This window comes from Hyperolius riggenbachi, chromosome 8 (genome assembly GCF_040937935.1).
Source record: "Hyperolius riggenbachi isolate aHypRig1 chromosome 8, aHypRig1.pri, whole genome shotgun sequence".
NCBI lineage: Eukaryota > Metazoa > Chordata > Amphibia > Anura > Hyperoliidae > Hyperolius > Hyperolius riggenbachi.
This window is the reverse complement of record NC_090653.1, coordinates 287,021,578-287,043,674: the sequence shown is the minus strand read 5'-3', so window position 1 is coordinate 287,043,674 and position 22,097 is coordinate 287,021,578. Positions and strand designations below refer to the sequence as shown.

Genomic DNA, 22,097 nt, shown 5'->3' with positions numbered 1-22,097 from the left:
GAGGCTGAGCTGTGTGCTTGCCGATCAGTTCAGTCTCCAGTCTGCCGTTGCAATTAGATTGTAGCAGAATAGCGGCGGCTGTAACACCACACGTCAAGCGCCGCGACTGCGCTCAGATCTGACTCCATGGGGGGCGGGGCCTGTGCAGCGCCGGTATCGAGCAATAACAAGCACCCGGCCAGTGCAGGAGAGGAGCTGACAGGAGGTAAATTCACCGCCTGACAGCTGCCCATCCGAAAAAGGGGCCTTAGGCTGGGAGCGCACTGTCTGTGTAGAAAACCAGGCGCTCTGTGTTTGCATTTTGATGTCTTTTTGAAAGACCGAAAAATTACATCACAATATTTTTACGTAAAAATGCTTTGCGTCTCCTTCGGAAGGCGCTGTCTGCAGATAATAGGAACTTGCAGTGAAATTATTTTAAAACGCACATAAAATCGCTTTATGAATCGTTCACAATGCAATTTTTGTGCAACCCAAGGCCTTAAATCATATGCGATTTTGTGTAGGTTTTCTGCTATGTGGCCAAGCGCATGCGATAATTTTAATAAGCGGCTCTCAGCCTCAGAAATCAACTGATGGCTGTTTTCTCAAGTCTTTAACCATTTAGCAGCCAATTTATTTAGAGGCTTGCAAATGCTCCAGGTCAATTTATTTTAGCACTTTTAAAAAAAAATGGTTTGTTACATTTCCTTGCTACTAATTAGTACTGCTGTAATATATGCATTTATGGCCACTTGTCACTAGGGGGCAGTGTGAGACAATAGCAGAGGACTTCTATGGTCACACTCAAGGAGCTATAGATTAGAAATGGACCAGTCATCAGCTGCTGCATTTAATAATTCCATCTCCAAGCTGCATACATTTCCATAAATTTTGCATCAACTCAGAATTATTAGCATTCCATTAACCATCCGTACTCCTGGATTACCTTAAAAATGGACATTTTTCAGTGTGCTTGTCCAATTTTGGTGAACATTTGCGGATATGGATTTTCTGGTAACTGGTTGCTTCACTAATGCACGAGTCATTCTATACTTCACATTTTTAGATGCTCATTTGTAAAACTGATAAAATATAATGCAAATGATAAGACCGGGCCTCTTTCATGTGCTGTTTGGCAATTGTGCTCAAAAGGTCCTTCTACCCAAGATGGACATTTGTGAAGTATGGAATGGAAAAGCCAACCAGCTTCTTGGATTCTAGCAGGTGAAATTCCCAGTCACAACCACTAGGAGGCAGACACTCCCTCTCTCCCTATCTGAACCTTCCAGTTTATTTTATACTTGATAATAAACCTAAAATTAGTATAGTGCTTTATTCTCTTGTTGGACTCAAAGTGCTCAAGAGCTGCAGCCACTAAGGACGTGCTCAAAGGCCCACCCTGCAGTGTTCAGAAGTCTTGCCCAAGATCTCCTTACTGAATAGGTATTGACCCTAGTCAGGATTCAAACCCTGGTCTCAAAGAATGAGGAGAATCTGAGAATCTACATCAGGGGTCTCAAACTCGTGGCCCGCGGGCCATTTGCGGCCCTCGATACAATATTTTGTGGCCCTCGCCGGCAAAAGCTTCCTTATAGTTCGCTTCAGTGCTCCCAAGTAATCAGCCGCATCCTCGCCGCTAAACGAGGGCTGCAGAGCCCCCAAATCACCCGGGGGGCAATATGTCTGCATTTCCTGGAAGGGGCAGAGCTTTTAGCTTCAGCTCTGCCCCTCCTGACGTCAATCGCAGCGCATCGCTGCCTCTGCCCGCCCCTCTCTGTGAAGGAAGAGTGAGAGGGGCGGGCAGAGGCGACTATGCGCCGCGATTGTGAAATTCCTTATGCGGCCCAGCCTCATCCTGACTTTGCCTCCTGCGGCCCTCCAGGTAAATTGAGTTTGAGACCCCTGATCTACATGGAGTATCTCTATAGTCCCGCATGAGGTAACAAGTCATTAGAGACCGTCGGGGAAATGCAAACCATTCTAGAAAGCATAAAAATTTAACGCAACCTATATGCAGCTTGATATTGGGCCAATCAATATTGTCAAGAAGCTTATACCTACTCCCTGACAATTATTGGCCCGCATACAGCCGAGAATAAATTGGTGCGCAAGCTAAAATCACTTGCATTGACAGTCTATAATGGGTGCTAGCATAAGGTCAATGTTATCCGTTATGATGACCGCTGTGTTTGGCATCACCCCCCCCCCCCCCCCCCGTGCGTTGCAGAATGCATGCGTTGTGTGTGAACTGCAATGGACACTGCGTGCGTTATATGCACTCACGTTATTTCAAAGCCTGAGGAAAGTCTATGGAACGTGCACTTATTTACATGTTACCCAGAAACTTACTGCATCCAGAGAATTAAAACATAGAAATGTGACCATGCCTATAGAATTGTGTGGGCAGCGAGTTCACATGCACAATCTGAGTCCTTTCACACTGTGCAGGTTGCGTTGCGATAGGATTGCTATGGTGCAAAAAGTTGCATTTGCACATTAGTGAACTATGTTGGTCCAGAGGTATTTGCTCTGCCTGTGAAGCATGTAATCATTGGTCCAGAGGTATTTGCTCTGCCTGTGAAGCATGTAATCATGAGTTCGACTTCTGGATAACGGGGGAAAAAAAAAAAAGATATGCCATGTGACCATACAGTGAAGCATATGAAACAAATTTTTTTAACGCCACTGCAAACGGGAACATTGTCCAGTAACCACACAGTATGTTGTACATTATGATTCCGTCAGAACCCACAGCACAGCCCCGGATGTGAACGTACCATAGAAATATCATTGCGATGATATTGTCCATTGCAACAGAAAGCAATTAATTCAGTGTGACTAGACCCTAGTTATGCAATAGATAAGGTGTGAATGCAACTTATGGCCTCAGGCCCACTACAGCACTTTCTACAGCGATTTGGAATCACCGGCGATTCCAAAAGTGGTTTACAGAAATAACACCTGCAGCATTTTTGGAGCAATTGCGCTTCAATACAAAACGCAGGATCCTTGTAAAAGCAATTTTGCATCACTTTTTACTACTCCAAACCGCTTGCTGCACCCATAAAGCATTGCGCAACTAAAAGTCACAATACAATTGACAGTACGAAGTTAAAAAGTTTCAAAATTGCTTTTAACATTGCAAAGATCGCTACAAACGTTCTTAAGCGATTTGCGATTGCTAGTGGGCCCCTGGCCTAAAAGTTGCCACATACGATGCAATAAAATCATCTAAATTTACGGAAATTTGATAAAAACAATAAATTTCCCTAAAAATCTGATTGATTTTTTTGAAAATTGAATGGTGTGTGGTAGATTGTCAATTTCCCTTATATATACTTCCAAGCAATATTCCCAGAGTTTTCAAAAAAAAAAAAAATGTTCATAATTGGGAAAAATTGACCACTCGTGTTCATTGGTCAGGTTTTTTAAATGTTATAATCAGTCAGAAAAATTGATTGCAATTCTAGAATTAAAAAGATTTTTTTTTTTAATTGTCTGGTGTGTGGCCACCTTAAAGGGGAACTGAAGAGAGAGGTATATGGAGGCTGTCATGTTTATTTCCTTTTAGACAATACCAGTTGCCTGGCAGTCCTGCTGATCCTCTGCCTCTAATACTATTAACCATAGCCCCTGAACAAGCATGCAGCAGATCAGGTGTTTCAGTGATTCAGACTTATAAGTCTGATCTGACAAGACTAGCTGCATGCTTGTTTCTGGTTTTAATCAGATACTACTGCAGAGAAATAGACCAGCAGGGCTGCCAGGCAACTGGTATTGATTAAAAGGAAATAAACATGACAGCCTCCATATACCTCTCTCTTCAGTTCCCCTTTAAGGCTGCTTGCACACTGGGACATTGCACTGCAAGCGGGTTGCAATTCTGTTGCAATGGTACGTTCACACATCAATGCGTTAGCAGTGAATTGTAGCAAAATCCATCGGAATAATTCAAGGCAGTGTATGCATTACTGGACCATTTGCGTATTTTCAGTTGCGACATAATATAATTTCTTTTGAACTGCACAATGCAACTTTCCCCCTCTGTTGTGACCTTGTTTTTCCAGTGTGCAAGTAGCTGAAAACATACAGCCAGTGCAACAACATTAAAAAAAAAAGTTTAAACTCCGACCAAGAATTGAACTTTATCCCAATCAGATACCCCCTTTTACATGAGAAATCTTTTCATTTTCACAAACAGACCATCAGGGGGCGCTGTATGACTGAGATTGTGGTGAAACCCCTCCCACAAGAAACTCTGAGGACCGTGGTACTCCTGGCAGTTTCCTGTCTGTGAACCTTGTTGCATTGTGGGAAATAGCTGTTTACAGCTGTTTCCAACTGCCAAAAAAGCATGCAGCAGCTACTTCACCTGTCAGCAGAAAAAATGTCACCATGTAATGTCAGAATGTAAATCAGGGATTTCATTCAAAAAAAAGTTTTCTTAGTATAAATTTAATATAAATGTAATAAGTTTTGACAACTTTAGTCCAAATAAAAATAATAAAGTTGACACTTAGAGTTTTGTTACCACTTTGCAACAATTTCCATATCTTTTAAAAATGTTTCACAGGAATTATTATTTTTTTTTTTAAATGCAGCTTATTTTATTTTTTTATTTTCTTAAATCTAGTTTTCTTGGCACGACAATTTTGTGTATAGGAATTGAGTTCCATTATAGTAAAAAAAAAAAAAAAAAAAAGCTAAGTAAACTGTACATCCTAAATTTCCTGTAGGTATGGGTGTGTTCACACTGTGTTGCTGCGTGTGACCGTGCGCGTTCACATCCTGCATTGTGACGGCCCAACGCATTTTCTGCAGTGAGTTTCTGGGTAATGTGTGTTACCATAGAAATCTTCAGGCTGTAAAATAATGTGTGCGTTGTAACTTTGCGCGTAGCCTCAGGCCCACATTATAGCGCTGGCATTATAGAACATGCATAGTGTAAACTTAGCCTAAATAACCATACACTGTCCTGAAATCATTCTTTGGGAATCGTTAGAAATGTTTGTCTCATTTTAATGGGTAAAAGACAAAGTTAATGTCAATTTTTTTTAAAACATTCGCTGTGTAAACATAAATATTACATTTTGTTAATACATCGATAACTGCAGAATGACAAGATGATGTGAAATGAGGCTCAGACTCTGGCCCTGAACAAAAAAAAAAATAAAAAAAATATATATATATATTTTTTTTTATAGATGTATGTGCATAGTTCGAATTCCAGACGCTAAAAAATTGCATGCATGAAATTACATTTTTGGAATTCAAGCTATAATACAGCACAGCAAGATCTGAGGGTCCGCTTCAGCTGTCTTTGTTCAGGTCGAGAGGGAATGTGTATTGTTTTATGTTTTCATTATATTTAATGTAAAAAAAAGGTATGTAAGTCTATAAATGAATGTTTATAGATCTGAAGCTCCAGTTGCTGTTTGACTGGCAAGTTTTGTAGTTTAAGGAAGGGATCATACTTGTGCAGTTCGGCAGCGTTTTGCCACAATGCAAAATCGCATACGAAAACGCAATGTCATGATTTTCTATGGGACCGCTGTGTTTTTAGGTGTCTGTGATTTTGCATAGCATTGAAAAGAGAGACAACCTGCAATAATTTTCCACACAACGTATGCGATTCATCAGTAAAGTCTGGCTCCTCTACAAAATCCGCATGCATTAAAACGCAAATTCTGCTTTTAACATGAACCAAAATTTAACAAATGACTGGTTAATTTATCATCAGTTCTTGAATCTAATTAGACTTTGCAATTTGGATTCAACGTGATCAAATTCCAGTTCTGTAAAAAACATTTTATTTTTTTTTTGAAATCTTAAATTTTTTTGAAAATCACTACTACTTACTATTGAACTGCTACCATTCTTAAAAGATAGTAACATGGGGAAGTTTCCTTAAATACAAAACCTGCCATTTAAACAAGCAGTTAAAGCCTTCAAAATGAAAATGTATTTTCCTGAAAACATATTGTTAGTACTTTATCCAATAAAACAAAACTTGGGGAAAAACAATACTACATTCAAGGAGAACCTGTACCAAAATATTTTTTGTGTGAATTCACATTGAATTTTTTTTAATATGTCCACTTATAGCTGAGAACATTACTTAATATTTTTTTAAAACTTGCTGAAGTACATGAAGGAAAGAAAATATTAATAAAAAAAAAAAAAACACAAATTGTCAAATGCAAGAATGTACATAAAAAATATTCAATACTAAATTCTCCAATGAAAATTGAAATGGCTGTGAAACACATGAGGAATGGGGCGTGGGGGGAGAGGTAAAAGTGCATTGTAACATACAGTCATGTTTATATTGCTAAGTTTGCAAGAAATGTGCATTGAAACAAGTCAAAAATATTTTAGTTTTGTACAGACTCTACTCTGAATGCTAGACAACAGCCCGTCATTTTTTTCCAAATCATATACACTGTTGTAAACAAGGGATTTGATAGTTTCTCTAATCCCTTTAGGAAGAATAATTTAACCTTCTACCTACAGAAGTAAAAGGAATTCACTAATTTTTTTTTCACATATCCTTGGCAAAACAAAAAATAAAAAAACAAAATAAAGATAACAAAAAAAAAACTAAGGCACTCAGGAAAGCCTGTACAATCAAAGTTCTTAGAACATTCAAAACCCCCTTTGTTAATTCTGCAAAAAGATTTTTACAAAATATCATCCACACAGTCTAACATCATTAAGCCTCGACACACAGAAAACATTAGTGCAAATGACTTACTAGCCATTGTAAGCCCTGTACCATTCACATTTTTTTAAACAGTTTTATCCTGCATCTTCTGCTTTCCTAAATCAAAATATATACAGGATGAAATAAGCTAAATAAAATATATATATATATTTCTCTCCCATTGTGCAAGGTGCCTGTCCTAATTCCCCAAATCAAGTTCTACATGTTTTTAATCATACAGTCTGTGCAATACATGAGTTTTATTCTACATTGGGCAAAAAATGGCCCAAAAGTGTTACAATTTTTTTTTACTAGTGAAATTGGGATCTTATGAACGTCCATAAAAACACATTCTACATTCAAGGCCATGTCTCTGAACTGCCGCTGTATCATAGACTCTGCTCAATGAAAACACACATTCACACACAAGCGCTTCACTCCCAACAGGATAAGTGCTTTCTCGTTATTTCTTCAGATTAATACCACTTTGGTTTAACCTAATTGATCTTCAAATATACCTGCACTGCAGATACCATTAACAAGGCCCGCTGTGCTAAGGAGGACCTCTTTTTACAAAGACTTTAGTCTCGTAACTTGTCCCTAATTTTTAAACACTGGACCACTCAATGGCTGCCTTAAATTTCATTGCGTTTGTCAGACAAATCGACGTGGCCATGGCATAAACCTCACAACGCATTATTACTTCTTAGATTAGCAAGAGGACTTTTCAAAATCTTTTTATTCCTTTATCTCGGCACATTTTGGTCCTAACGGATATACATACACATTACTTGACAGGGATTTGTTAGCCAGAGACTAATGGAGTTGAGGAGGAGCGGTATATATAACTCAAGTTTTGCTATGCAGTGTTTTGGAGGGGAACAATAGAAGGGATAATTCTTTAAAACCGAAGTCTGACTTTCTCAACCAGTACTAAGTCAATATAGGACTTAGTGCACTATGGTCCTACCTTACTTTTCTAAGTGTGGCATAGTCCATTTTGTGTTTCAAGTCCTCTATGGAAAACCCCAACACCGTGTTGGTTAAACCCAACTTGAACCAATTTTTGGCACATATGCAATAACTCAGCCAGCGACCAAAGCATTGAAGTAGTTCTCGTCTTGCTAATAAACAAAACTCAAAAGCTTCGAAACATGCACAGTAGCTGCTGGGTTTATTGTACCCAACCAGATCAAGGCCACAATTTGTGCAATCTTTATATACTATTAGATTAGAATTCCTTTTTCTTCTCTTGGTGAATTGTCTAAGGCAAGGAAGCATTATTGTGCTCACCTAATCTATCTACTTGCTGCTTTGTACTCAAACGTCTACCTGGCCCAATCGGTTTAAAGACCAAACCAGCAGTGGAATGCAATGTCCACTACAACACCAACCAATCAACAAGCACCTCTAAAAAGCTCTCCCTAAACCTCTCTCCGTACCTCATTATGTTCATCAACTTGGTGAGTAGTTATATAAATAATACTTAATATCTAAGTGCAAGTCAATTATTCTGTTCTTCAGAATAAGCAATTTTGAGAAGTTGTGCCTTTTAGGGCATTTCTCTATGAGTGTTTTCTCTTAATAAAGTGCTTTAGATTCATCCACATCTTAATTAAAAAAATAAAAAAAAACCCTAGCCAACATTTCAGATTTTTAGACAGGAGAAAGCCTAAACCGTTGACCTGATCCAACCTCCTCAGAAGGACCCTAGAGGATTCTGGGAAGCGCATGCATCAAAAACAGACTCCATTAATTTATGGAAGCTTGGGAGCTCTCCAAAAAGACAGAGGATAACACTTTCTAAAATATGCATTAAGACTGATATAAAAATCAATGATTGGATTTTACATGACAAATGCAGTGTGTGGTAAACACATAATGTTCCCGTGGAAAGCAAAGTACAAAATAAAGTCGAACAGAAGCTCCTCCAAACTAGATCCGTATTTTACCCCATCTGTCCTCTGGTTTCTCGGAAATAACTAGACCTTTACTTTGTATATGCAGTAAAGAAATACAAGAAGAACCTTAATGGTATGAATAAATGGAGGTAATTTCAGAAGTTAAAGTATAAAAACAAAAGAGCATAACCCACTGAAGGGGAAAAAAATTGTCTTGAAATGCATATTTTCAAAAGTTTTAAGTAAAAATGTGCAGGACCCTGTAAAAATTCCAAACTATAAATTTCAGCGTGGGGTGAGGAGGAAAAACATAGAATCAGTCAATATTACTTCGGCAATATCAGAGTAAAATAGTAGATTAGTACGTCTGAGATTTAAAGAAGCATTTTGAAACTGAAGCACCTAAAACCCAAAGCTTGGCTACAAAACCTCCAAGCGAGCTTCAATGCCTCAAAACTCAAATAATCCTCTAAGTTACTCAAAAGTACACCCTCAAAACACAAGATGGAGCTCATCTCAGGTCTGCAACTTTAACATGTGGCAAATCTCCAGACCCCGATATAAGCTCAAAAAGGACAAAGTGCAATCTTTGTTATACTCATGTTGATTTGAAGAACACTACCTAATACTTTTCTCTTCAGTACAGGTAAAGCTGGGTGGAGCCAACATTTTCGAAAGTCCCATTTATGGAACAGATATTTATACTGTACTTTAAAATATTTCTGTTTTTATATTTTGAGTTAAACAGTTCTAGATTCATGCAAATATATCTTAAATCATAACCAAATGATTGCCTTAATTTCCACTTGGACATTAAAATTTAAATGCAGCAAAATTAAAAAAAAAAAATCCCAATAGTTCTTTGAATTCTTTGCCATCCACCCTTATGGGCAAATGTACATCTAAAAAAGTAAAGGTAATTAAGCTAAATTATTTTCAAAGGGGAATTGTAACAGTTCAAATATTCTTACTTTTTCCTTTGCAACTTCTGAAAGAACTTACTCTTTGACATAGACACAATCTGCGGTCAACATTCCTAAAAATAAAAAAAAGTCTAGACTAACAATGTAATTGGGTAACAAAGTAAAAAAAATTGTACCAGAGCATGCGGTTTTATTTAGTTTGGCTTAATTTAAATCTAGCATAGATTAATTTCACCGTTGGGTGGTCTTTGAAGCAAATAACCTAGACACCGTTAATTGCATGTTGGCCACTGTGTACCTCGATGAAACGAACTACATTAAAAAAAACTTTTTTTTCCTATCATGTCCAAAAAAGAAAAAAAAATCATTTTAAGCTGGTCAAATGCCATTAAAAAATAAAACAATTAATATCTCTATATTAATACACAACGTCATACAAACCCGCCATTTTATGGCATCCAATCCTGCTTTGCAGATTGCAATTTTTTTTTTTGCAGAATCCAAGATGGATGGATGGATGACTGATGGTAAATAATAGTAATATTCTTATTTTAACCAGAAATGAATTACCGTAATGACCGATGCAGATTTCTATATTTTTTGTTTTTTTTTCTTAACACGTGCTTTTGTGAGTGATAGATTGTTCAGACTGGTTGGAAGAGAAAAACAAATAAATGCATTCATTAAATTGTTAAAAAGAAGCCCGTTTTTTTTTTTTCTTCCATTTTTGTATCTAAGCAGGTTTCCTGTAACCTGGCCATTTACAGTATAACGAATGCGATTATTTTTCCTTGTTTCTTTTTTTCCCTGTTTTTGTTTTTTTCAGTGTTTTTGTTTTTTGTCTTTTTAAATACAAGCAGAATAAAAATCACATTTTAGTCAGGCAAAAATAGCAGTTCTGAAAGTAAGTGGCCGATCACATTTTGTTTTGTTTTTTGTATTAGTAATGCATGCAAGCAGCGCTAGGATTACAACCTCCCTTATAGGTCACGCGTTGACGCCTTGTTTGCGGTTTATAAAGTCCCGCTGTAGGCTGAAGTTTCTTGCCTCCGCACTGGGGTCTCTGGCCTGCTTGTGGGGCCGGCGTCTTGTTCAAATGGGGGAGGAGGAGGAGGAGTCTGGTTGTCCGATGTTAATGGCTCGGTACCACCTACCTCCTGAATGACGGACCCTGTTGCTCCTTCAGCTTCTTGACTCTGTTCGAAGGGAGGATTGGCGTTGGCGGCGGTGGTGAGGTCAATGTTTGCACTGTTAGTTCTCAAGGATACGATGGCGCCAGAATCATTTCTGCGCTCGGCGTACATTCGCTGCTCGAACGCCTGGGCTGGGCTCAGCTGGAAGTCGGACTCCAGTGAGACGCCGGTCGCTGTGGCACCCATGACTGATCGGTACATCTCGACACCTTCTGGCAACATCGACTTTATCTTGGGGAGCCACCGTTTGCGAACTCTGCGGGCATTGGTGCACATATCTGCGGCGATAACATTCATTTCGCTCTCCTTGAAGTTTGGGGCAAAATTCTGGCAATACACTGTCAAAAGGAAAAGAGGACAACGTTAGAACAGGTGGACAAACCTTTTAATGGAAACGTGAAGATACAGACATATGGAGGCTGCCATATTTATTTCCTAATAAACAATGCCAGTTGCCTGGCAGCCCTGCTGATCTCTTTGGCTGCAGTAGTGTCTGATTCATACCAGAAACAAGCATGCAGCTAATCCAGTCACACTTCAGTCAGAGCACCTGATCTGCTGCATGCTTGTTCAGGGGCTATGGCAGAGGGACAGCAGGATATCCAGGCATCCATCTGCATTGCTTTAAAATTAAATAGGTCTGCCTCCATGATCCTCTCACTTTTTCACTTTAATCTGAAATAATTTTTCTACAATGATTTGTTGCCCTTCAATACAGTTATTTATTCCAACATAAACTCTCAGTTCACATATTTCAAAATGTACTGGTTTACTGATTCCAAAATAAACTACTAAAACATTTCTCTTACTAAGGGCCTGAGCCCACTGCTGCCTTTTTAAGAAATAAAAACGCATCAAAACGTATGGATTTGGGGGCTCTGCAGCCCTCGTTTAGCGGCAGGCATGCGGCGGATTACTTGGGAGCACTGAAGCGAACTATAAGGTAAAATAGGCAAAAATAGTTCGCTTCCGTGTCGCTTTTGCCGGCGGGGGCCACAAAATATTGTATCGAGGGCCGCAAATGGCCCACGGGCCGCGAGTTTGAGACCCCTGCTCTAAACCATTATTTACAGCATATTATATGCAACCAGCATTTTTTTTTTACTTGACCAGCATTCGAAGGGTTACACACAGAGCTTGAAAGTTCAGTGCAGTGAAATGTGGATGCATCTGAAGTTGTAGATAATGTTATCTTGTGTTTACTTAAATGTATCAAGTGAGGAATGTGACACATTCTCTGACTGTGGAGAAGCTGCTCAACACAGACAGAGAGTCAAAGCATGTCTGCCTGCAATACAGCAATGAATAAAACCAGTTATTAATAAAATGCAAAGTCAGCTCATAAAGCAAAAAACTGTACTTTTGGGACTCCATAATATCTAAATGAATAATAATACTTCTGCACAAATACAAATATGATAACGGTATGGCATATAGAAAAAAACATGTTTTTATAGAATATTATGTCCGGGTTTTAAACCGCTTTAAAGCGAACATAATATGTTATTGTAGCATTTTTTTCATTCTTATGCTAAGTTTTATTTATTTAAATTGGGGATAGGTGGAATATTGCGAAGGCTTCTAACTTGACTAGGAAACTGATGTGAGCAGAAAAGAATCTTGCTTTACTGCTTCATTAAAGAGGACCTGAACTCTTGCACAGGGCAGAAGGAAAACGGAGAGAAATACACCTTGTATGTATTTAGAGAGTTTAGCCTGTCTAATTCCCCCTTGTCTGTGACTAATCACCACTGTAATTTGATCTCTCAGCTGTGTCAGCTCAGGAATCTCCTCTGCCACAGCCGAGCAGCTAATTTGTAAGCACAGGATGTTCACCCTGTGTCTGCTTCCATAAAAGCAGGAAGTAGACACACTGCAGATTTGTTGCAGGATTTGTATCAGCTATTAAGGAACATTTTTCTCTAAAGGTTAATAGGCTGTTGCTTATCTTTTAGAGCAGAGAGGAAATTCTGAGTTCAGGTCGGCTTAAAGGGAACCTAAACTGAGGACGTGTATTTTTCCTTTAAAATAATACCAGTTGCCTGACTCCTGTGTCTCTAATACTTTTAGCCACAGCCCCTGAACAAGCATGCAGATCAGGTGCTCTGACTGAAGTCAGACTGGATTAGCTGCATGCTTGTTTCAGGTGTGTGATTCAGCCACTACTGCAGCCAGAGATCAGCAGGGCTGCCAGGCAACTGGTATTGTTTAAAAGGAAACATCCATATCCCTCTCAGTTTAGGTTCCCTTTAAAGGGACTCCGAGCAGTGCAGAAACTATGGAAAGATGCATATCATTTTAAAGCTCTCTTTCTCCTCTTTCCAATGATATATAAACCGGCACCCTACGCCTTTTAGGTTTCGCTATTTTCGCGATTGAAATTGCCGCAGCCACGATTTTGATCGCGAAAATAGAGAAAACTAAAAGGCGTAGGGCGACGATTTAGGGGTCGTCAGAAAGAGAGCTTTAAAATGATATCCATCTTTCCATAGTTAAAGCTCTCTTTCTCCTCTTTCTGACGACCCCTAAATCGTCGCCCTACGCCTTTTAGTTTTCTCTATTTTCGCGATCAAAATCGTGGCTGCGGCAATTTCAATCGCGAAAATAGCGAAACCTAAAAGGCGTAGGGTGGCGGTTTATATATCATTGGAAAGAGGAGAAAGAGAGCTTTAAAATGATATGCATCTTTCCATAGTTTCTGCACTGCTCGGAGTCCCTTTAAGCAGGCCTCTGGCATTACAAAAAGCTAAGGCTTCCGGCATGATGACCAATAATTAAAAAGAGAAACTTAACAAAATTTAACTTAATGCATAACATTTTTTTAAAACAATATTAATTTATAAATGATTTAGTATTTGCCCATTGTAAAACCTTAGCTCACTTTAGTTGACATTCTTAACCTCCCTGGCGGTTTAATTATTTTGCCAGGGAGGCTGCAAGGTGGTTTTTTTTGAATAAAAAAAAAATATTTCATGCAGCCAACTGAAAGTTGGCTGCATGAAAGCCCACTAGAGGGCGCTCCGGAAGCGTACTTTCGATCGCCTCCGGCAATCGAAAGTAACAAGATAGGCCGCAATGAGCGGCCTATCTTGTTTCACTTTCCTCGTCGCCATGGCGACGAGCGGAGTGACGTCATGGACGTCAGTCGACGTCCTGACGTCAGAGCCGCCCGATCCAGCCCCTAGCGCCGGCCGGAACTGTTTGTTCCGGCTGCGCTGGGCTCGGGCGGCTGGGGGGACCCTCTTTCGCCGCTGCACGCGGCGGATCGCCGCGGAGCGGCGGCGATCGGGCAGCACACGCGGCTGGCAAAGTGCCGGCTGCGTGTGCTGCTTTTTTCAGAATGTAAATCGGCCCAGCAGGGCCTGAGCGGCGACCTCCGGCGGCATACCTCGAGCTCAGCTCGGGATTACCGCCAAGGAGGTTAAAGGATACCCCAACTGAAATGTGACATAATGAGATAGACATGTGTATGTACAGAGCCTAGCACACAGATAACTATGCTGTGTTCCTTTTTTTCTTTCTCTGCATGAAAGCGTTAAATATCAGGTATGTAAGTGGCTGACTCAGTCCTGACTCAGACAGGAAGTGACTACAGTGTGACCCTCACTGATAAAAAATTCCAACTATAAAACACTTTCCTAGCAGAAAATGGCTTCTGAGAGCAAGTAAGAGGTAAAAGAGGGGAATTTCTTATCAGTGAGGGTCACACTGTAGTCACTTCCTGTCTGAGTCAGGACTGAGTCAGCCACTTACATACCTGATATTTAACGCTTTCATGCAGAGAAAGAAAAAAAGGAACACAGCATAGTTATTTGTGTGCTAGGCACTGTACATACACATGTCTATCTCATCATGTCACATTTCAGTTGAGGTATCCTTTAAAGAGACTCTGTAGGCGCATGCGCGGCGCTGACTGACGTGGATGTGATCCCCAGCCGCTCCGCTCTAGAGCTGCATAACCTGCCTTAAAAGCACCCCACTTTGAGCACGGCATCGCCCTAAGCCTTCCGTCCTGACCTGGTGACATGTCCAGGAGGAACAAAACAAGGAAAAATAATCTCCCGGACTCCACCACAGTAAATACTCCGAGGACCTCTCCAGTCTCCACGCGCGCCGCTACACTCAAGATGGCGGAGGCTCGGCAAGACGTAGATCACATAGGCCCTGCCTCTCCAGATCAGCGCTCACCTCCTAAAGGCAAGGAGAAAAAGACCCAAGGTTCTCCTCAATCACCACCTGCAAACCAGGAAGACCTTATCCTAAACATCCAAAGAGTGTTCCGAGCAGAGCTGAAAGAAGCGGTCCGCGACATATCCCTTCAGCTGCGGGAGATCGGAGGTCGGGTCGCGGACTTAGAGAAGCAGACGGACTCCATTACTGTCGCTCTGGCTGAGGACAAGGCGCAGATAGACGATCAAGCCACCAAGCTAGACATCATGGAAATGAAACTGGAGGACCTTGAGAACCGCAACCGCAGAGCAAATCTCAGGATCCGAGGCCTTCCGGAGACAATCACAGATCTCCCGGCAGCGGCTCTCGCCATATTCAAGGCCCTCCTTCCGCAAGAAGAGCACTCACAGTTTCGCATGATCCGGATCCACCGCGCCCTGAACAAACCACGGAACCCAGACCTGCCCAGGGACGTGGTCCTTAAACTCCACTATGAGGAAGTCCGCGACCTGATCCTACGGGCAGCCAGGAACCTTACCTCGCTTCCAGAGGCCCCAGAAGGCGTCCAACTCTTCGCCGACTTGGCCCCGATGACGATACAGCGGAGAAGACATCTTCGCCCCATCACTCTATCACTCCAAAAGGCAGAGATCCGCTACAGATGGGGTTTCCCCTTCTCCCTGACGTTCCTACGAGGAGGAAGAGAGTTCTCCTGCCGCTCATTAGAAGAAGGCCGCAAACACTTGGAGACGGCGGGAATCCCGATCGAACCCATGACTCTCGACCCCCCCCTCCAGAAAGGCCCCAGGCCAACGAAGGTCTGGTCCACTAAGGCACCGCGAAGCCGACCATTCCAAGCGGGAGACGCCTGATTGATAGGCAGACGTTTCTATCCACTCTCACCGCTGCAAGAATCTGGCAGTAAGTACAAAACTCAGTATGGGTGGACCTGCTATACTCTCTATAGTCCACAACTGACTCTATAGCAAGCGCTACTAGCATCCCTGAGGAACATTGATGGATTCCCCTTCTTTCTGCCGTGCTAGAAAGCTCCACTTTGGCACCCCACCTACCTAGTAGCGCCTCTTTAGACAGCCCCTCAATCTTACCTGCCATAACCCCAAGCCACCTTCAGAACATATAACAACTTACACAATCGAGAGTCAGTTACCTGAGAGGGGCCAACCATTGATCCCAGACATTTCTCCTATGGATTAAGCAGGAGTCCACCCTTTGATTATTCAGATTCTTATGACGCATGGACAGTCAGTATTTTACACCCGATATAAATCTCATAGTTCATGTTGAATGTTAATTTGCCTGGTTCATTCCGTTTTAGGATATATTTTCATATCCTGTCACCAAGTTTCACATTTATAACCCTGAAGGTTTATGGTGTTGCCATATTTGTCGTTTAATGTATACCACTGTTTGACTATTATATGAAAGGTTTAGGCAGTCTCTAGGTTTAAGTGCTGCCTCACTATGACAATTTGCACTGCTGGTCCTGTATTATCCCCAGCCGTGCCTCTTGTCCTTAAGAGCGACTTGCGCTCTACCCAAGCTGATACATACTCAGCTTGCACAACTTTATCTTTGCATATGTTTTGTTCTCCCTGTTACTCCCTCCCTATATGTCCATCTGAAGTTGACATGTCCTGCTATTCTCAAACCCAGCTATCTGACACACAGAATCTCGTACCCATTGTACATACTTTAATACGACCCGGCGACCCCTACTGCATAATCAAATGGCTTCCCTAAACATCATCTCCCATAATGCCAAAGGCCTCAATTCACCCACAAAAAGGAGGAAAGCATTTATGGACTATCAAAAGTGTCATCCCGACATCATATGCATACAGGAGACTCACTTCTCCAAATCTTCGACACCAAAATATTTCCATAAAAACTATAAGAGATTCTGGGTGTCAACGGCTGATAAGAAACACAGGGGTGTTATCACTCTAATAGCCGACTCCCTGCCACTGCAAATTGAGAAATCCATTGCAGACAAAGAGGGCAGATTTATAATTATCCTAGGCTCCATACAAGATACACGCATTTGCCTCATTAATCTCTATGCCCCCCCGGAGGCTCCTATCCAAGCCATCAAAAAAGTACTGACACATATCACTGATCTAAACAACACCCAAATCATCTGGGCAGGGGACTTCAACATAGCTCCGAACCCGACTCTAGACAGATCTAATCAACTAACCTCCCACAGACACCAACACTTAGCACAACAACTAAGAGACCTTCTCACACCCTATATGCTTGTTGACACCTGGAGAGAATACAATCCTACCGCCCGTGGCTACTCCTTTTATTCACAAGCCCACCACACTTACTCCCGCATAGATACCATTCTACTTTCAGCATCTCTCACACCAAACCTGATATTTGCAAGACACTCCATCACAACTTGGTCGGACCATGATATTGTCTGGATGGCATGCTCCTCCATGACCACCCCCATCTCCAGGCCTCCATGGAGGTTGAACGAGACCCTTCTGATGGATAGCGAGAATGTTCTTGATATCGAGGAACAGTTAATAAACTACTTCAAAGATAATGATATAAACAATATAAAACCTGACCTATTGTGGCTAGCACACAAACCTACCATTCGGGGCCACTTCATCAAAATTGCATCTCGAAATAAACGAGCCAAAACAGAAAAGCAACTCCAACTAGAGCACAAACTCTTCCGTCTAAAAAATGCCCATGCACAAAATCCCACCCTGTTCCTCCTTAAACAAATAAAGGACACTACAACTCAAATTAACATTCTCCTATCTCATAGAGTAGAAAAAGCCATTAGATGGACCAAGTCCAAAATATATTCCCAATATAACAAACCCAGCTCTTGGCTCGCAAGAAAACTACGAGAGGTCCAGTCCATCAATAAAGTCCTCCAAATTAGGTCAAAGCAAGGCACAGTTACATCCGACCCTCTTAAAATCCATAAAGTCTTCTCTGACTACTATAAGTCTCTCTATGCAGCCACGCAAGACAATAAAGCACTCCCTGATATAGGAGACTTCTTGAACTCTATCCACACCCCTCGCCTACGTACCGAAAGCGCAGCCACCCTAAATACACCAGTCAATGAACATGAAATACAAAATGCAATTAAAAAATTAAAAAATGGGAAAGCCCCAGGACCTGATGGCCTAACTGCCATCTATTATAAGAAGTTTAGATGTACATTAGCCCCCTTCCTTATAAAGCTCTTTAACTCCATACTAAATGGCAAAACCCCAGCCCCTGAATTTCTCCAATCCATAATTACAGTCATCCCCAAACCAAAGAGAGACCACCTAGATGTAAAAAACTACAGACCCATCTCCCTCTTAAATCTTGACTATAAGATATTTACTTCAATACTTGTTGCTAGGCTAAATAAAGTTCTTGGGCCATTGATACATAAAGACCAGGTGGGATTCATTCCCCTACGCCAAGCACCAGACAACCTTAGAAAGGTAATTAACCTTATACAAATAGTTAAGAAGCAAAAAACTCCCACAATCTTGGCCTCCCTCGACATGGAGAAGGCCTTCGATACCATCAACTGGCCCTTCATGAGGGAAGCATTGAGGAAGGCAGGAATAGGGGGAGCCTTCCTACAAGCTATAAACTGTCTCTACTCTTCTCCTAAAGCCACACTGAAGCTGCCCACAAACTCCCCAGAAGTGGTGCAGATCCAGAGGGGCACGCGGCAGGGCTGCCCCTTATCTCCTGCCATTTTCGCCCTTGTAATAGAGCCCTTGGCTGAAAAAATCCGCAACTCCCCCGATATTCAGGGAGTTAAGATAGCCGGAAATGAATATAAAGCAAACCTCTTCGCGGACGATTTACTCCTAACAATCACCTCCCCACACACTTCACTACCAAATTTACTCTCCCTTGTCAAACAATTTGGACAATTATCGGGCCTACAACTTAACATCACTAAAACAGAAGTGCTCCCAATCAACCTCACCCAAGAGTCAGCCTTAAACCTGACCTCTTCACTAGGAGTCAAACTACAAACAAAATATCTTACATATCTGGGGATAAAAATTTCTCCTAACCCTGCAGAACTCTTTGACCTTAATATAAAGCCAATGATACACACCCTTAAAGCAGACTTAAACAAATGGACATCCCCGACCATATCATGGACTGGACGCATACACGCCATCCGAATGACCCTCCTGCCAAAAATCCTGTATCTCTTCCGCTCCCTGCCAATATCTATCTCCCAAAACTCCCTGAAAGAACTACAATCGCACATATTCAAGTTTATATGGCATAACAGAAAGAGCAGAATATCACGAAAACTAATGTGCTGGAACAGATCCAGAGGAGGTCTAGGGGTCCCAGACTTATATAACTACTATAGAGCCTCACAGCTCGCTCAACTGTCACAACTCTTTTCAGAACATAACCCCCCACTCTGGACACAAATAGAGAACACCCTACTCACACCCTACTCCCTCCCAGCCCTTATGTGGTCGACCAAAGGGCTTCCAACTAAACTTAGGGATGTTTCACCCATATCAACCCACTCACTGACTTTGTGGAACAAACTTAAGAAATCTAAACAACTGCAATCAATGCTGCCACAATTAACCCCCCTATTTGGCAACCCCGACTTCCCGCCAGGACTGGACGGGAACTCCTTCCGCTGGTGGAAAAACAAGGGCTACTTTTTACTCAAACACCTCCTAATAGACGATAAATGCCCAAGCTGGACGCAGTTCCAAACGAAAATTAAATTCCCTCCTACAGAAATCGATCCAAATCTACCACTTTATAAAATCACTCCCTAAACCCTCAATGAACGATCCTCCTAGATCTATCTTCGAACTCTGGTGCCTACACAAGCCCTTGGAAGGAGGGTTAATATCCTACCTTTACTCAGTATTCTCCCAACCTCTCACGCCCTCCAAGTTACCATCCATGGTAAAGTGGGAATCTGACCTACAAACGAGCCTCTCCCTAAAGGAATGGTCAAAATGCTGTTTGACCCTCACTAAAGGCAGTAACTACTGCTCACACATTGAGACCAATACCAAAATTCTTCATCGAACCTATCAAGTACCTGAAAGGGTCCACCAGTACGATTCTTCTAAACCAGATCAATGTTTTAGAAAATGTGGTAGAGTCGGCACTCTAGCTCATACATGGTGGTTCTGCCCAATAGCACGTGATTACTGGGACCAAGTATCGGCCCTCATTAACACAGCCCTAGGGAAATCCCTCCCCCCTGATCCTCTCCTCCTTCTACTAGGCCACAAACCAATAGGCTGGAAATATCCCCAGCACAGATTAGCCCAACACATAGCCAAGGCCGCCAGAATACATTTGGCCAGACAATGGCTCCAACCAAGCCTCTCTTTAAATGAAACCAAAGAAATCATTAACGAAATAATGATCAATGAAAGGCTCAATGCCATTGTAAATGACTCAACCATTCCATTCTCCAACACCTGGCAGCCTTGGCTATCATTAGCTGATACCCAAACCTTGAGACACTCTGTTATATCTATATAGCCATGATACTACTGGGCTGAAATTGTCACTCTTCAACCTTTACCCATGATTCTGTACAACTGAAAATGCTTTAATGGACATGTCACTCTTGTTTCTCCCTTGTATTGCTTATTACTGTAACCTCAGTCCCATTGGGACGATACCAATATGCATACCATGTTACCACTTCTGTTAAACTCTCAATAAAATCTTTTGAAACTAAAGAGACTCTGTAATAAAAAAAAACATCCCCTGGGGGGGTACTCACCTTGGGAGGGGGAAGCTTCAGGGTCCCAATGAGGCTTCCCCTCCCCTGTAGCTGCAGGCAGTTCAGCGCTGGCTCCCCTGAAGTCTCCGGCATTCCTGGCTCGACAAGCGCTGATCTATTTACCTTCCCTGGCTCCAGCGGGGGGCGCTGTTGCGGCTCTCAGCACGGAGATAGGCGGAAATAGCCGATCTGCATCGGGTCTGCTCTACTATGCAGGTGTAGGAGACTTGCACCTGCGCAGTAGAGCGTACCGACAGCGATCGGCTATTTCCGCCTATCTCCGAGCGGAGAGCCGATACTGCGCCTGCGCTGGAGCCGGGAAGGTAAATATTTACATCCCCGCTGTTCGGAGGGGCACAGCGAGACCGCCGTGGGACACAGGAGGACGGGGGAAGCCTCGATAGGATCCGAAGGCTTCCCCCACCCGAGGTGAGTACCCCACAGGGGATCTTTTTTTAGTTACAGGTTTTCTATAAATTTATCAGAGATGCCAACATATTTACTGCTTATCTTCCTCGCTCTTCTATGGTGTGAACAGGAAGATCACATGGAGCAGGATTTTTAAACTCCCAAAGAGCAAAAATATAATATAATTTAGGTAAGAAAGGTAATATTGGAATGAAGCTAATCAGGAACAACTTACTTTCAGCGATTATTTTGCTTGTAAATGTGCTGAAGAATTATTTTTATCATTTAGGTGATGTCATTTATGAGAAGTTTTGTGAATAGAGGCCATGATCTCCCAGAGTGCACTGGGGGAGAAGGCTGTGTGCAGCGCCGTCCCGCCCATGACGCCAAGTGACGCGGCATGGGCGCAAGGAGCGGCAACTCGCCAGCCTCCCTCCTGGGGTCCGCTTATCGTATTACCTACCTGGCAGCTGCTTCCTCTACAGCCCCTATCCCCCTTGCATGCTGCCACTCGCCACTACATACAGACCTCCCAGCAGAGCGACAGGACAGCAGCTCGCCTATCAGCACATGTACAGGAAGTAATTACTTCCTGTATATGCGCTGCTGCTGTCTGCAGCACATTACAGAGCACATAGTCATGTCACTGACTGTCCTCCGAGGAGCTCACACTCTAATCCTACATTAGTCATAGTCTAATGTCCTACCATATTATTATTATGTATTTATATAGCACTGACATCTCCTGCAGCACTGTACAGAGTACATAGTCATGTCACTGACTGTCCCGCAGAGGAGCTCACAATCTAATCCTACCATAGTCATAGTCTAATGTCCTACCATATTATTATTATGTATTTATATAGCACTGACATCTCCTGCAGCACTGTACAGAGTACATAGTCATGTCACTGACTGTCCTCAGAGGAGCTCACACTCTAATCCCTACCATAGTCATAGTGTAATGTCCTACCATATTATTATTATGTATTTATATAGCACTGACATCTCCTGCAGCACTGTACA

At 42.0% G+C, this 22,097-nt stretch overlaps 1 protein-coding gene across 13 annotated transcripts in view; it reads right to left on the bottom strand.

The window, feature by feature from the left end:
* Positions 1-10,430: 10,430 nt before the first annotated feature.
* Positions 10,431-22,097, bottom strand: part of NACC2 (NACC family member 2) — a 247,789-nt gene continuing 236,122 nt past the window's right edge. For all 13 annotated transcript variants that reach the window (XM_068249108.1, XM_068249116.1, XM_068249111.1 and 10 more), the window contains one exon: positions 10,431-11,040. In XM_068249108.1, coding sequence (XP_068105209.1) covers positions 10,523-11,040 — 518 coding nt within the window. In that variant the 3' untranslated portion in view covers positions 10,431-10,522. The remainder of the gene's footprint in view (positions 11,041-22,097) is intronic.